The sequence below is a fragment of the Microchirus variegatus genome, assembly GCF_963457635.1.
Source record: "Microchirus variegatus genome assembly, chromosome: 17".
Lineage (NCBI taxonomy): Eukaryota > Metazoa > Chordata > Actinopteri > Pleuronectiformes > Soleidae > Microchirus > Microchirus variegatus.
Window position 1 is genome coordinate 7,565,339 of NC_139818.1, and position 13,926 is coordinate 7,579,264.

The 13,926-nt window shown below is 39.9% G+C and overlaps 1 protein-coding gene across 1 annotated transcript in view; it reads right to left on the reverse strand.

The window, feature by feature from the left end:
* Nucleotides 1-13,926, reverse strand: part of lrp2b (low density lipoprotein receptor-related protein 2b) — a gene marked incomplete at both ends in the record, with an annotated part of 97,513 nt that overhangs the window by 69,199 nt on the left and 14,388 nt on the right. Inside the window, 15 exons of the mRNA XM_083903462.1 lie at nt 271-648; nt 1,224-1,340; nt 4,070-4,192; nt 4,281-4,520; nt 5,433-5,711; nt 6,306-6,443; nt 7,505-7,635; nt 7,742-7,867; nt 9,546-9,738; nt 9,829-10,038; nt 11,469-11,609; nt 11,697-11,899; nt 12,337-12,543; nt 13,373-13,596; nt 13,699-13,868. Of these exons, the coding sequence (XP_083759588.1) occupies nt 271-648; nt 1,224-1,340; nt 4,070-4,192; nt 4,281-4,520; nt 5,433-5,711; nt 6,306-6,443; nt 7,505-7,635; nt 7,742-7,867; nt 9,546-9,738; nt 9,829-10,038; nt 11,469-11,609; nt 11,697-11,899; nt 12,337-12,543; nt 13,373-13,596; nt 13,699-13,868 (2,880 nt within the window). The remainder of the gene's footprint in view (nt 1-270; nt 649-1,223; nt 1,341-4,069; nt 4,193-4,280; nt 4,521-5,432; nt 5,712-6,305; nt 6,444-7,504; nt 7,636-7,741; nt 7,868-9,545; nt 9,739-9,828; nt 10,039-11,468; nt 11,610-11,696; nt 11,900-12,336; nt 12,544-13,372; nt 13,597-13,698; nt 13,869-13,926) is intronic.

Here is a 13,926-nt window from a genome sequence, read left to right on the forward strand (position 1 = left end):
TTTAAAGGTAGTTTCTAATTGACTGGTTGCTAATAAATTATTAAAATTTGATATTAAGGCCTTAGTGTGGTATATTGCAAACAAATGATGGACATAATATCACTCATAATAACTCATAACTAAACCAAGGATCCTCGACTAAACTAGACAAATCGAAAAAATGGCACACCCATCTGCGCTAAAAGAGAGAAAAAATTTACCTTGAAATCGAAAATCAAATTACTGCAAATCGGTCATGCTCTTAAAATCAGTAATATGTCTGACACTCACTGCAGATCGGTGATTCATCTGCTCCGTTGGGGCAGTCCCTCTGACCGTTGCACACCTTGTCCAGGTTGATGCATACCTGGTCAGTGGGGCACAGCCACTGTCCAGACGAACAACTAAATGGAGGTGTGGGGCAGTTCTGTTCATCACTCATGTCCCGGCAGTCATTGTCACCATCACACAGCCAACTTATCGAGATGCATATTTTGTTGGCACACTGGAAGTAGTTGGGTCCGCAGGTGATGGGAGGGCAGGAGTTGTGCTCATCAGATCCGTCCTCACAGTCCGGATGGCCGTCGCACTCCCATGTCTTCGGGATGCAGAAACCATCTGTCTGGCATTGGAATTCATCATTGTGGCAAAGGCCTGGACCTCGAGTGGCTGTTGGAAAGACATTTAAAATGACTGAAAGTGCAGCGACTTTTCCTGATGCATTTTAACAAAATACCCAAAAGACTAAATTTAAAAAATAAAAAATGCTCAAGAATCAGAATAGCAAGTCAAAAAATATCTTTTGAACTGAAAAAAATTCAAAAAATGACAGTCAGTGGGTATGATATTATATAGCTTAACTGAGCCAACTGAAAAAGCTAACTTCATGACTCAAAGGCCCAGTGAGTAATATTTAGGAGGATTTATTGGCAGAAATACACATACAAACGTTTATAAAATATATAGTTGCTTTAAAATATAATCTGTTTGTTTTCAATTAATTAGCATAAGCCTATTAAATACATTTAGGCAGGGGCCTTCAACCACTATGATAACAATTGAACCACTACATATACATCCATCAATTGGACATGTGCATTCAAAAGTTTAGAGAAGGTTAACTTGAGTTCATCTGTAAATGTGCATTTTAGGTGCATTCTGGAATTAAAATCCAAAAGCCAATTATCCCTAACTTTTTGTGAGTACATATGAGTGTATATGTTAAGTCAATGCTGGCATCTTACGACAGTCTTGTTCATCAGAATGGTCCCTGCAGTCAAACACTCCATCGCATCGATATCCCGAACTGACGCACTGGTCCCCGCTGGCACAGGCAAACTCATAGGAGACACAGGGAAACTCTTAAAGTAAATAAGAAAGAAGGAAGAAAAACTTCATTACTGATGATTATGCACTATTTGGGTTTTGGGTTATTGCATTTTTAACATCTTGTTTAACATTGAACATAAAAAATGGCACTTGACACTTTAATATTAATTGGCACTTTATTTGCACATTTCCTATAAAACCACATAATAATTGGGGCAGTTGCTGTGGTGGCCACTCAGCTCCTCCTGGAAAGAAAGAAGAATTAGAACAGGCAATAACAATGTGTATATTAATGACTGAATTCATTAAAGTCAGAAAGTTCTGTGGGTAAAATGTGTTAATATGTGTTAGGAGTGCAATATTAAACAGATGTTCAAGTTTGGCAAGACACTCACCTCTTTCTTTTGTCGGGTAAAAGAGTCCCAAGGGGGGAGCAGGAACTTATTTATGGTTCCAGGGCAGACCAAGTGGGGAGAAAGGAGAGGGGGAACTTGTGGAAGATGGATAGGATTTTTGGAATCTTAATGGTGAGTGTAGTTTGTTTTTAAATATAATAATAATAATAATAATGATAATAACAATAATAATAATAATAATAATGATAAATATTAAACATTTGTAAAAACATCTTAAACATATTAAGTTAAAAATAAATTGTTTGACTCTGTGACTCTCTGACATCTGTCTGTGTTGCAGGTCAGTGCTGAGATCATTGCTCGTGTGAAGGTGATTTTGTTTGGACTAAAATATAAATTTTGATTCCTTCTACCATCACCGTTCATCATTGCCACTTTAATATCCAGCCACAGTCAATCGTCATTCTTACAGGACCATTTATACTAAAAGAGGGACATGCACAGAGCCTTTCGTCCATAATTTGTGTTCATTTTGTCCTTCATTTTGCACTTTGCAGGATAGCTTATGATGATTAAATGCAACAAAACCACTGGAAATGGTGGGTGCAGTATAAAGTCAATGGTCCAATCAGTCTAAAAAACGACAAAGTCTACACAGGCATTAAAAACAGAAAACAGACAGTGACTCAGTCACTGGTGCTGTGGTACACAGCATGTTTAATTCAAGGGCCTATCTTGTAAAGCAAGTTGTGGCGGATATATGGAAACATTGGAAACAAGGTAATCAGAGATGACAGACTTCACCCAATTCACGCAACAAGCCTGTGGCGGCCTCTGTTGGTCATATTGGCAAGTGCAAATGAGGAAACACAAACAAACAAACAGACAGACACACAGAGCCACTAAAACAATACTTCACTCCCACTCCGTGAGGTGAACATCACTAACACTAAACAAGTTATACTCCAAATTTATGGGACGACTTACATTCAGTGGCCTAACTTTCAAAATTCCTGCTTGTGTTTCTGTCTATTTCGGATGAAACCTCTTTAATGGTCGCCGTGTTTATTGATGCCTGCAACTTGGCAATCGGCACTGCCTTGTAGAGGAAGTATTGCGTAGCGCTCATACCGACGCAAAAGACATGGTATGTAGGGTAGTAAAGAAAGTAACGTTTGGGGCAGACGGATGTAAAACAGATGAAAATGGAGTATAAATGGGCCTTAAAAAGAAGGTGACATACTAAACATTGAGTTACGGATACATACAAGACAATTATTTATTTAATGTCAGAGAAAAAGGAAACATGTGAAAGTGAAATACACCCAGTTTATTATTATTCATTTATTATTATCATTTATTATCATTGTTTAATTTTGAATCAAACCCCTCTGTTTATTGTTTGTATTAATCACCTCCACCCACCAAATAACACAGCACAGCTTGTCACCCTTCACCTGGATTGACAAAATAGTAAGTGAGCTATTAAGGTGAGCTGCAGCTGTGGGTCAGATAAAATGGACTGCACTGCAACTCTCAAAAATGTCTCGAACAGAGCAGATGCAAATTGACGAAAATAACTATGAATGTACTTTATGTGCCTGATAACAGTGTAACACCAGGTATACTGTAAGTGGAGCTTACCCTCTAATATTTTTAATTGGAATTGTAGTACCTGTTTTAAACACTACTGATCACATCCATTAATTTTCTACGGCTCTATCCTCCACAGAGGGTCATGGCAGGAGCTGGAGGCAATCCCAGCTGACATAAGGCAAAAGGGAGGGTACACCCTGGACCGGAAGTCAGTCCATCACGGGGCCAGCTTACAGAGACAAACAACCATTCACTCTCACACCTATGATCAATTTAGAGCATTGGTTCTCAAACTGCGGCCCGGGGGCCAATGGCGGCCCGCCTAATCATTTGTGGTGGCCCGCAATGAATTACAGTTGATAGTTTAAATCCAGGAGCTACTAAGCTTGTTAAATGGTTATTGGACATTACTGGATACATACAAATAAGTGTAAACTGTACAACTGCAATCTGGTCATTAAAATGATTACAAATGGGATTTCTTTCTGGGTTTTTTTTCCCTTTGGCGGCCCTCAGTCCAACGTTGGGTTCCTAAAATGGCCCTCAGGTATCAAAACTTTGAGAACCCCTGATTTAGTGTCCAATTAACCTCAACCCAACCCTGCATGATTTTGGACCTGGGAGGAAGCCAGAGAGAACCAATGCAAACATGGGGAGAACATGCAAACTCCACACAAAAAGGCCCTCAGTCCAACGGAACTAGTGTCGTTCACCCTGTGAGATAACAATGCTAACCTCTACAACACCATACTAATGGCCACAGTTTCTCATATTTCACATACATATCACCCCTTCAAAGAGTTTATTACCACAGTCTTTCTCATCAGATCCATCCAGGCAGTCCTGGTCTCCATCACAGATGTAGGAGTTGTAGATACAGCCTTGGTTAGGACAAAGGAAGTAGGACGGTGGGCAAGTTGTGACGGTTGCGTCTGCAAGTTACAGATATATATATATGAATTTTCAAAGATGATATCACCTAGTATGATCCCACTGGGAGAGAAACAATGATTAACTCACTGCAGTTATGTTCATCGGAGCCATCGCCACAGTCATTGTGACCGTCACACAGCCATTGCTTGGAAATACACCTGCTGTTGTCGCAGGTGAAAGAACTGGCTGAACAGGTGGTAGGGACGCGAGTGGGACAGTCCACTTCATCAGATCCATCGCCACAGTCGTCCATTCCGTCACAGCGCCAGCTGGGCAGGATGCAGTGCTTATTGTTGCAGGTGAACGCATATGGAGAACAGGTTGTTCCTGGTAAAGACAGGTAAGGCAGGTGAATGGATTAATGGTTGGCTCAATGATTTCTTTTTTCTTCCATTAATCACACATTACTAAGTGTAAATCTGACAATTTATGGCTTCTGCCATTAAGTTGAGCTGGCATTTTTTTTTATTTAGGTTTCATTTTTATAGGGACAGATACAATAACAGACTTGTCCTTAGAAAGGCAGACAGATGGTGATAATATAAAATGAAATATAAATTACATCCAAGGACAAGACACGCATGCAGGTTGTTGCTGAATCACCCAGCATCAACCATCAGAGCTCAGCTTATCTGTGCTGATTTCAAGTTCCAAGATTTTGCTCCTTTTACGGAAAAAGCTGTCTGCGCGAAATATGTTTTACAGAATCTGATTTTACAATTTCCACTTGATGCAGCTCTTGTGGATCATGGATTTGTTTACAAAGAGGCTGAGGAGCAAAGACATTTAAACATTTATATAGAGGCTTAACATAGTGAAAAACCAATAAATGTATCAAAGCTCAAGATTTCCTATTTGTTAATAAGTGACAGTGATGTTATCTTCTTTGTTTTCTATCCAGGATTTTCAAGGCATGATTGTAAAGACCCTCTATTGCAGGGGTCTCAAACTCAAATCACCTGGAGGCCACTGAGTGTCCAATAGTCAAAATGTTTCGGAAAAAGCAAGAGGAGAGAGAATTGCACTTAAAATGATAGATATTCCATCATGATATTTCAATAATGACGGCATTGAATGAAACTGAATCACGTTGATGTATTTATGTTGCCAATGAATAAGAAATAAAAATAACATACGTAAGTGATTTAAACACCATCATATAGACGTCAAGTTCACATAAAGCTACGGTTTGCAGAAACATATAAAAGTAAATGTGAGGCCTTAAACTGGGTTGTTCACCTGTATCTGTGCAGTTGGCCTCATCGGTCTTATCCACACAGTCAACAATCCCATCGCAGCGGTAAGAGTTGGGCCGACACCGCCCTTCGTCACACTCAAAGGCATTGTTGCCACAGATGTTGTCAGGTGGGATGACTGAATCGTCCTTGACGCAGTCCCTCTGGTTGTCCTGAAGCTTCATGCCGTATGGACAACCACACACTCGACTGTAGAAGGGAGTTGGGAAGCAGAAGTGGCTGCAGCGTCCGTTGGGCACGGTGTTGCATCGGCTCGTGAACGCTGTTCAGAGGATGATGAGGGACGAGTCAGTATCAAAACGGCATTATTGCACAACAGAAACCTGTTTATATATTTATCATATTAATGTTCATGTGTTTATTTAATTATCCACTGTCCAAGACTTTGGGACATCTACCACCAACGTTGCCGTTCGTCTTTGTTTATATAATAAACTTCCACTTCACCATGTGAATTACATGCTCTGGCTGGTTTGACCATGCAAGAAACATGCAAATCACCATGTTTCATCCTGTTTCACAAGATGCCGACCTCTGTAAAACAAAGCCCTTGCTACCAAAATGAAACATTTTGTGACGATGCACTTATATGAACATACTTATGTATGTTGATAGCACAGTAGCGTTAGCTGGAACAGTGATTTTTTCTGAGTTGTGCTCAAGTACTACGTGCTGGACTTTAAAGTGTACCATAAATGCGGGAATAAGATATGATTAAAAACTCACAGAGCGAGTGACAAGACGAAATTAGGAATGCAGATAACCTGCCATAATTCTGGCTTTCAATCACCAGTCTACAACAGCAACTGTATAATTTTATTGTGAAACTTCATCTTCATCTTCTGTGTGGACTTACTGCTGTGAAGATCAGCTGTGTAGGCCTTGATGTTCATGATTCCATTCACTCCTTGTCTGACCCTAATGTTTCCTCCTCCGTCCCTCTTCCTCATCTCGAATATTGCTCTGGTCCGTGTGTCAGACACATACAGGTAGTCTATGGAAATAAGCAAAACATTTCACAATTTAACCAGTTATTACAGGAACAAAGGTGTTTCACACAGTATTCCCATATGTTGGTTACTTTTTTATAACTTGTTTAAATACTTTAATACTTCAAACTGACACAGCAGCAAAATGCAACAATTGACAAGAAAAAATAGATATTGGAAAAGAAAAAAGTGACAGCCAAATATAGAATAAATATGAAAAAAAAAGTTAAATATTATGTAAATTAACAATATACAGTGTACAACATTAAAAGTATAAATGTAACAGTGTGTGCAGTTTCAGTGATTAAGTTATCTTGTTTCTGGACTGTACAATTCTTTGTCTGCGCCTCTGTCACAAGAAATCCCTATAAATTTTCAAAAGCTGCCAGGACAATGACAAAAACAGCCCACAAAATCCTGGAAAGACGGGGCTGTCCTCCTGAGACTAAATGAGATTTTGACACAGGTCTGACTCCCACGTTATACCTTGACACACGACAAAGCAAATTATTATATAACGTACTTATGGGTTGTATTTAGGGGTTATGTTTCAGTAGAAAGACAGGTTGGATATGGAGGACGGAAAGTGACAAAATTAAATAAATAAATACACCATTAAATAATTACTTAAATGTGTCATTAATTAATAAAATGTTTAATTAATTCATTCATTCATTCATTCATTAAAATACCAATTAATTTTATGTAAAAAAAATATATAATTATTTCACTATTCAATTAATGATTTCATGGTCCTGTGTTGCAGCTCATCATGAATTTGTTTTATCTGTCAAACTCGGCCATCAAAGGCAAAGAGATTTTCCAGCATTTAGTAGGTGCTGCTCCATGTGTACTCACATCTTGTTGGAACCGTTTATTGGTGTTTCAAACTGATCTTGGACAGACTCTACGTGGGAATAGACAGGTGCGTGACGGCTGCAGTTTTTACAATAAGTCATCACAACATCGTTTACGTGGCTTTGTTTCGTGATAAAAGACTTTGGGACGAATTTTCGGTGCATCCCTAGTTCCAATGAATAAGTGAGTTATGTCAAGAGAACCTCACCTGAATATATCGTCAAGGAATACGGCTGAGTGATCTGGCCGATGTTGGTGAACGTCTCTCTGCCATGGCCTTGAATGCTAATGTGACCAATCTGGTCCAAGAGAGAATCCACCCAGTACAATCTGTCCAACCTGTCAAATCCATCAGAGGATTTAAAGGGATAGTCCACACACAATACACACCATTAAATCCCCCATTCATAGTTCCCCAAAAATCCACTGATGTAATTGGGCTTACATATAGTCCACACAGAGCCCATATGGCCATCCCAGTGTAGTGTTGACCAGAGGAACAGCATTGCTGCCATCGGTGAAGCCTCTCATGATGACAGCTGGACGGTACCAGTCCGACCAGAACAAGTAGCTGTCAACAGTCAAAAAAAGTATAATTCAAATCACGTTACCCTAAATAGAATGCACTTTTTTTTTTTACTTGGGTGTATTTAATTTGTTTTTACTATTGATTCTCATATTTCTCAAGATCTCTTGTATCTCTTTTTCAAGGCAGCCATTTTGACATTATACTGATGGCAAAGCACGAGTGTAAACAAACGAGTGATGCAATGGTGGCTACTGGTCTTTGAAACAGAGGGAGCTCATTTCAAGCTGTTATTTATACAGTACATACATTCTTACATAATTATGTAAAACTGAAATGCTATAAAAGTGTCATTAGTTACAGTCTATATGGTCTATATCGTCAAGGAAATAACACACAATGACCAGCTATTTCTTTACAGACTTCCCTCACAAAATCCACACAGAGGACTGAGGCAGAAAAGGCTCCGCTGTCGTGTATGTTTCTGCAACGCTGTCAATAAAAAACTGGTTCCTCCTTTCAGACAGTTCCTCCAATCATCACACAGAAGCTCAGCGTCCATGGCCGCTTCCATGGAAGTGACGTTTTTGCCGCACATGACCAATCATAGTCAAGCTCACAGCAGTGAGAGAAACGTATTCTGTGTTGTCCCATAGAGAACAATTGAAGGCAAGATTCAAGTGGGTTTTAAGGGGACAGATTATGTAAAACTTTTTAATCAATTTAATACTTATATTTGGGACTCTGGAAGCCCTATGATTCGGCAAAAATGTGAAAAATTATGACTCAGTCACGTTTTTGGTGTCGGCTTCAGTGCAAGTACAGGAGATAAAACATGCAATGTTGACTTCCGCTGAACTTTCCTTGCCGTCTTAGAGCAATCGCTACTGGAATGATGACTAAGTTACATTTAGCTTCCTCACTTTCAGTATGCATGCTCGGTACATTCACTCACTATGTTTACAAGCACAGCTTTTCGAGCTGCACCATACCACTGCTTGAATGAATCAGGCAATCAGACAACTTGTAAAGTCTGAGAGTACCTGCAGAGGGAAATTCCATTTGTTTACCATGAATGTCTGACTGCCTCTATAGGTGGCTGTATCTCTCTATAAGCTGATTCTAATGAATCAGTTTCCTTTTGACCTTTTTACGTCACAGACAAACAAACATCACACCGTGAGATGAAATATTTGGTTCTTTCAGCTGCCCGAGCATGAAGGTCGTCAGTCCAAAATGTGGGTCTTCTCCATCCCTTTCGTTCTAGCTGATGCCACGGTTTTGTTTGTTCTTTTCTGGCAACAGTACTGCGGTTGTGGAGAAGACAAAGTCCAACTCCATGCAGGAATAAATGACTTTGAATCGAGTTATCTCAGTAAAACCAACTAAGAATAGTTTGAACATGTTTACATCAAACGCTTTTCTTGTCAGATTTTAACATGCATGTAAACGAACTGACGGTCCCACTGTCCTGACTGCTGTATTTCCTGTTGAAACATGCCATAAAATCTGAGTTGGACATGCTCTCTGTGCTGAGAATCCACCTGAGAGTCACACAAGTCACCAAATGTGATCAGCAGCAGTGGCTCAACAACTCCTGTGTGATATAAAAGTGTGGACTTTGGTGCAGGATAGTGAGTGACATATACTTTCCCACGTTGCATAACAACAGGACAAAGAGAACCTTCCCTAGCTGACTCACTATCTATAGATTTTCACTCACCCAGCACTCGGATGCACTGCAATTCCTTTTGGATTTCTCAGTCCAGTCACAATGTCTCGTCTGGATTTGTCTGTGACTCTAAAGGCTGCCACCACCTTGTATGTGCTTGTGGTCCAAAACAGAACTTTGGACGTCCAGTCGTAAGCCATGGCATCAATTGTTCCCACTCTGTAGCCCGTCAAAATCTGTTGGACTGTGTTCCATTCAAATATTTGGTGAGTCTTTGTTTTAGTAAGTATAATATTGTACTAATTGGTGATGGAGTTTCTTTACACAAACTCACCAGTGCCATTGAGGTTTGACTTATAGACGAGGCCTCTCGATCTGTCATTGTAGAAAATGGCCTCCTCGTTGCCATCAAACTCCACAGCAGAGCCAGCGAATGAGGTTGCTAGGCCTGTGAGGGGCAGAGTGACGTCTTCTTGCAGGGACACGTTCAGCGGGATTCCCCGCACCGCAAGAGAAGTGGCCAGCAACAAGTAGCTCTTCAACTCTGTTCAAGGAGGGAGATGCAGCCGTTACTGGCAGCTCATCACACTCTCCTAAATCTGAATCATAAATCCTGTGTGGTGTACTGTTTGTTGTTTATATATTAGATAAATATTAAAGAAGGAGCATTTGTGGTTCAGTGGTGGAGACGATTGTCTTCCAATCAGAAGGTTAGGCGTTTTAAAAATTACTTTAAAAGTACAGGTACACAAAAAACTGACTCAATTACAGTAACATGAGTAAATGTAATTTGTTACTTTCCACCTCCGGGAGCTGGTGATTGATCCCTGATCTTTCATTTGGAAAAATCAACAATTCAGATAGGAAACAAATGCTAGAAAGCATCAAAAAGCACAATGTACATTTAGGCAACAGCGACTCACTTTTGAATACAGTACAAACAAATGTATTTTTCATTCAAACCATACAAATATTGACTTGTCTAAGTCAGAGGTGTCAAACTGGTGGCCTGTGGGCCAAATGCAGGCCCCAACTTATCGCATTATTGAAAGTATTACATTCAAATGAAAGTCTATCATTTGTGTCTCTGTGTGACAGCACATGCAACATTGTACTCGTAAAGTAAAACGACCGCAAACCAGTTGGAGTATGACTGAAAACACAACGAAGCACCCTCAAAAGGTTTCAGAAATTAATTCCACTGCTCAATAATGCTGTCATTCAGCCAGCAGTTTGACAAGATAAATGCCCTTTGACCCCGCCCACTACTGAGCTGCTGCTGTTTACACAAAAGTGACAGACAATACAATTGTCAAATTAATTTTAAAGGGGAGATATTATGTAAAATCAACTTTTTAATAATTTTAATACATATATATTTGGGACTCTGGAGGCCCTATGAGTAGGCAAAATGTGAGAAAAGATGACTCACGCAATGTGACGTCACATTGTTGGAATTGTTGTCTCGCGGAGCTCCGCTTTGTCCCTAAAAAACTTAGAGTACAGGCGAGGGCATAGTATCCGGAAGAGCGGTCGTACGCAAAGTGTTCTATTCTTGGCTGCACAGTGCAGCACAGAGTTCTACACAGCCTTCCAGCCTCAGAGGATTTACGTTTCCAGTGGATACATTTCATATATGACAGCAATGTGCCGACTGGAGTCTGCAAATGATCGCTTTTCCAAATGCTAACGGCTGTTAGCTGCCTCAGTGAAGCTGACATAGATTCCTGTGTCTCATTTGCATTTAAAGAGACAGGCACTCAAAACTGACCGTTCTGAACCGAACTGTTTTGGCAGGGTGAACTGCTATGGTGCTTCATCCTTAAGGTATTTTGACCAAAGCATGTCACAGACATGTTAATTAGGACACCAGGGAACTAGGCTAACTTGTAGATATAGGGTATAATATGAGTCCTTTAATGTAAAAGATAAGACAATACTGTTTAAATATTGTATATATTTTGGACAACTCACTAAAGCAGGTGCGGTGGTCACTCTGCAAGTCGTAACCATGGCGACACTTGCAGCGGAAGCCCAGGCCATCGTTGTCAGTTCGGTGACTCAAGACACAAATGTGCTGGCAGCGGCCATTATGTCTCCCACAGGGGTTCAACACTGTAAGACATGACAGTTTCAGATGAGACCCATAGAGGTTAAAGTGTTGAACAAGACTGAAGAATTGTTGCAGGTCCACTTCCTTACCAATAGGTTGAAGGACAGGATGAGATACTACCACATGACCTGGGTTCTTTGTGGTTCGGTAGAGGAGTGCTGGGTTACTGCCGTTGAACCTGTTGGCTCTTATGACTCCCATCTTGGTCCAGTCAGTGAAGAACACGTGGTTTTCAAACACAGCGATTCCAAAAGGATGTGGGGACTGGGTGGCACCATTGAGGACCATTTTCCTGGGAATCAAGGAGAACACGATGACGATAAATCGAAACCGGTAGCACTTTATTTTGATAGCCCATTGTCGACTCCCTACTAGAATTCAGTATCATATCAAGAGATAATCAGATGACACCTATTTGTATCCACTGTTCTCAGTTGTTTTTCAAATGATGTGAAAACGTTCTGCACTATTCATGCTGCGCGACCTGGCCTGTGTGATCTGTGCATTGACTTGTACATTTGCAGCGTGTACAGTGAGATCGTAGCATAACGCTCACTAGTCAACAGGCTATTTCATATAGGGTTAGAAACACTTGAAGCACAACTTATTGTCTACTGATTATCTGTTGACATGATACTAAAAATCTGATAGAGAATCAACAATAGACTATTAAAACAAAGTGTTACCTTGAAACCTTTGACGACAACATTTTGAGTAAAAACACTTTACCTTTCCAAACCATTGTAGGTGACAGTCTCCACGGTGTCAAAGTGGCTGTCAGACCAGTAAACTCTCTGCGTGACAATATCAACGGTAATTCCTGTCGGAGTGCCGAGTCCCTTCTTTACCAGCTCGAGGCGATTGCTGCCGTCCATAAAGGCACGTTCAAGCTTCATCTGCTCACTGGAGAAGCCCTTGTCTGTGAAGAACATGTAGCTGCAAACAAATGTTATTATTTAATGTACACTGTATGACACTGTATATCAAGACGTATATCAAGGTAAAATGTATTTTTTTTTCTTTAGATTTTCATTTAAAGAAGCTAAAAAAGTGCTCAGAATGCATACACCTCAACACTAAATGCAGATTAATACTAACAACAATACTACTATTTATATTATAATAACAATAATAATAATGTTGATTTTTACATGCATTATCAGATGAAGATACAAGTACTCAACAGTGCAAAAAGTCCCAGAGAGAATAAAAAACAGACAAATTGTAACAATCAATATAACAAACACATTTAAAATAAAACGATTGCATTGATATGACACTGGTTGTTACTCCCCTGTGTATCTTGTTTTACTTTGTAGTAACTATTTAAGAGATGAATAATAGTCATTTTGCTACCAACAGTAGATATAATATAATTACTTACATACACACTGTTTTAAAATGTTCCTGTTTTTTACCTGTTTTTTACTGGCAATTATTGCCAGTATGTCTTGCTTTTTCAGACTTCAAGCATCCAGTCCAATAAATGACACCAAACAAGAGTCAAATGCAGAATAATCTGTTTGGCATTGACAACTCTGTTGTTCACCACAAAAATGCATTTTCCTTACAAATTTGGCACCATTTAAAATAGAAATAAACAGGCTTTCCAATGGTATACACTTTAATGCAAAGAAGCATTATTACGACAAAGAAATAAATAAGTTTACTATTTTAAAATAAAACCAAGTCCATGTAACCTAATGTTTTAAACAATGGCATAAATGTACATAGTGTCTGATTCCATGTACACATTTGAACTTACCCTAATGTTGGGTCCAGGGCAAGACCATGAGGTGACTCCAGGTTTTCAGCCACCAGTGTGACTCGATTCCCTCCATCAAAGTCACACATGTCGATACGCTCCACCATGGCCTCTAAGACATACAGTTTGAAGTTGATCCAGTCCACAGCCAGGTTCTGGACATTGTGGACTGCAGCAGTCAGAATCTCCTTAATGTTACCCCCATTATAGTCAGCTGAATATACCTGTTAAAAGAGAGGGGGGAAAGGGTTGGGATTAAAGGCTTTTCCTCTTAAACTAGTATTGCCATAGTGCCCTTGAGGAATACAACTTCAAATGACTCTGACCTTTTTGGTGTATGTGTCACTCCAGAAAACTAGGTTACTATGTGAGTGGTAGGCGACACCGACCGCATAACCTTTGCCCTGGGATGGCACTAATACTCTGACAAATCGCCCGTGTATGTCGGCCATTTCCACATCACCACCATTTGTAAAGATTAGTTGTGGCAATCCAGCTGGAAAAACACAAACACTACACCTTAGAATTCAATTTTCAAAAACCAGTATTATTCG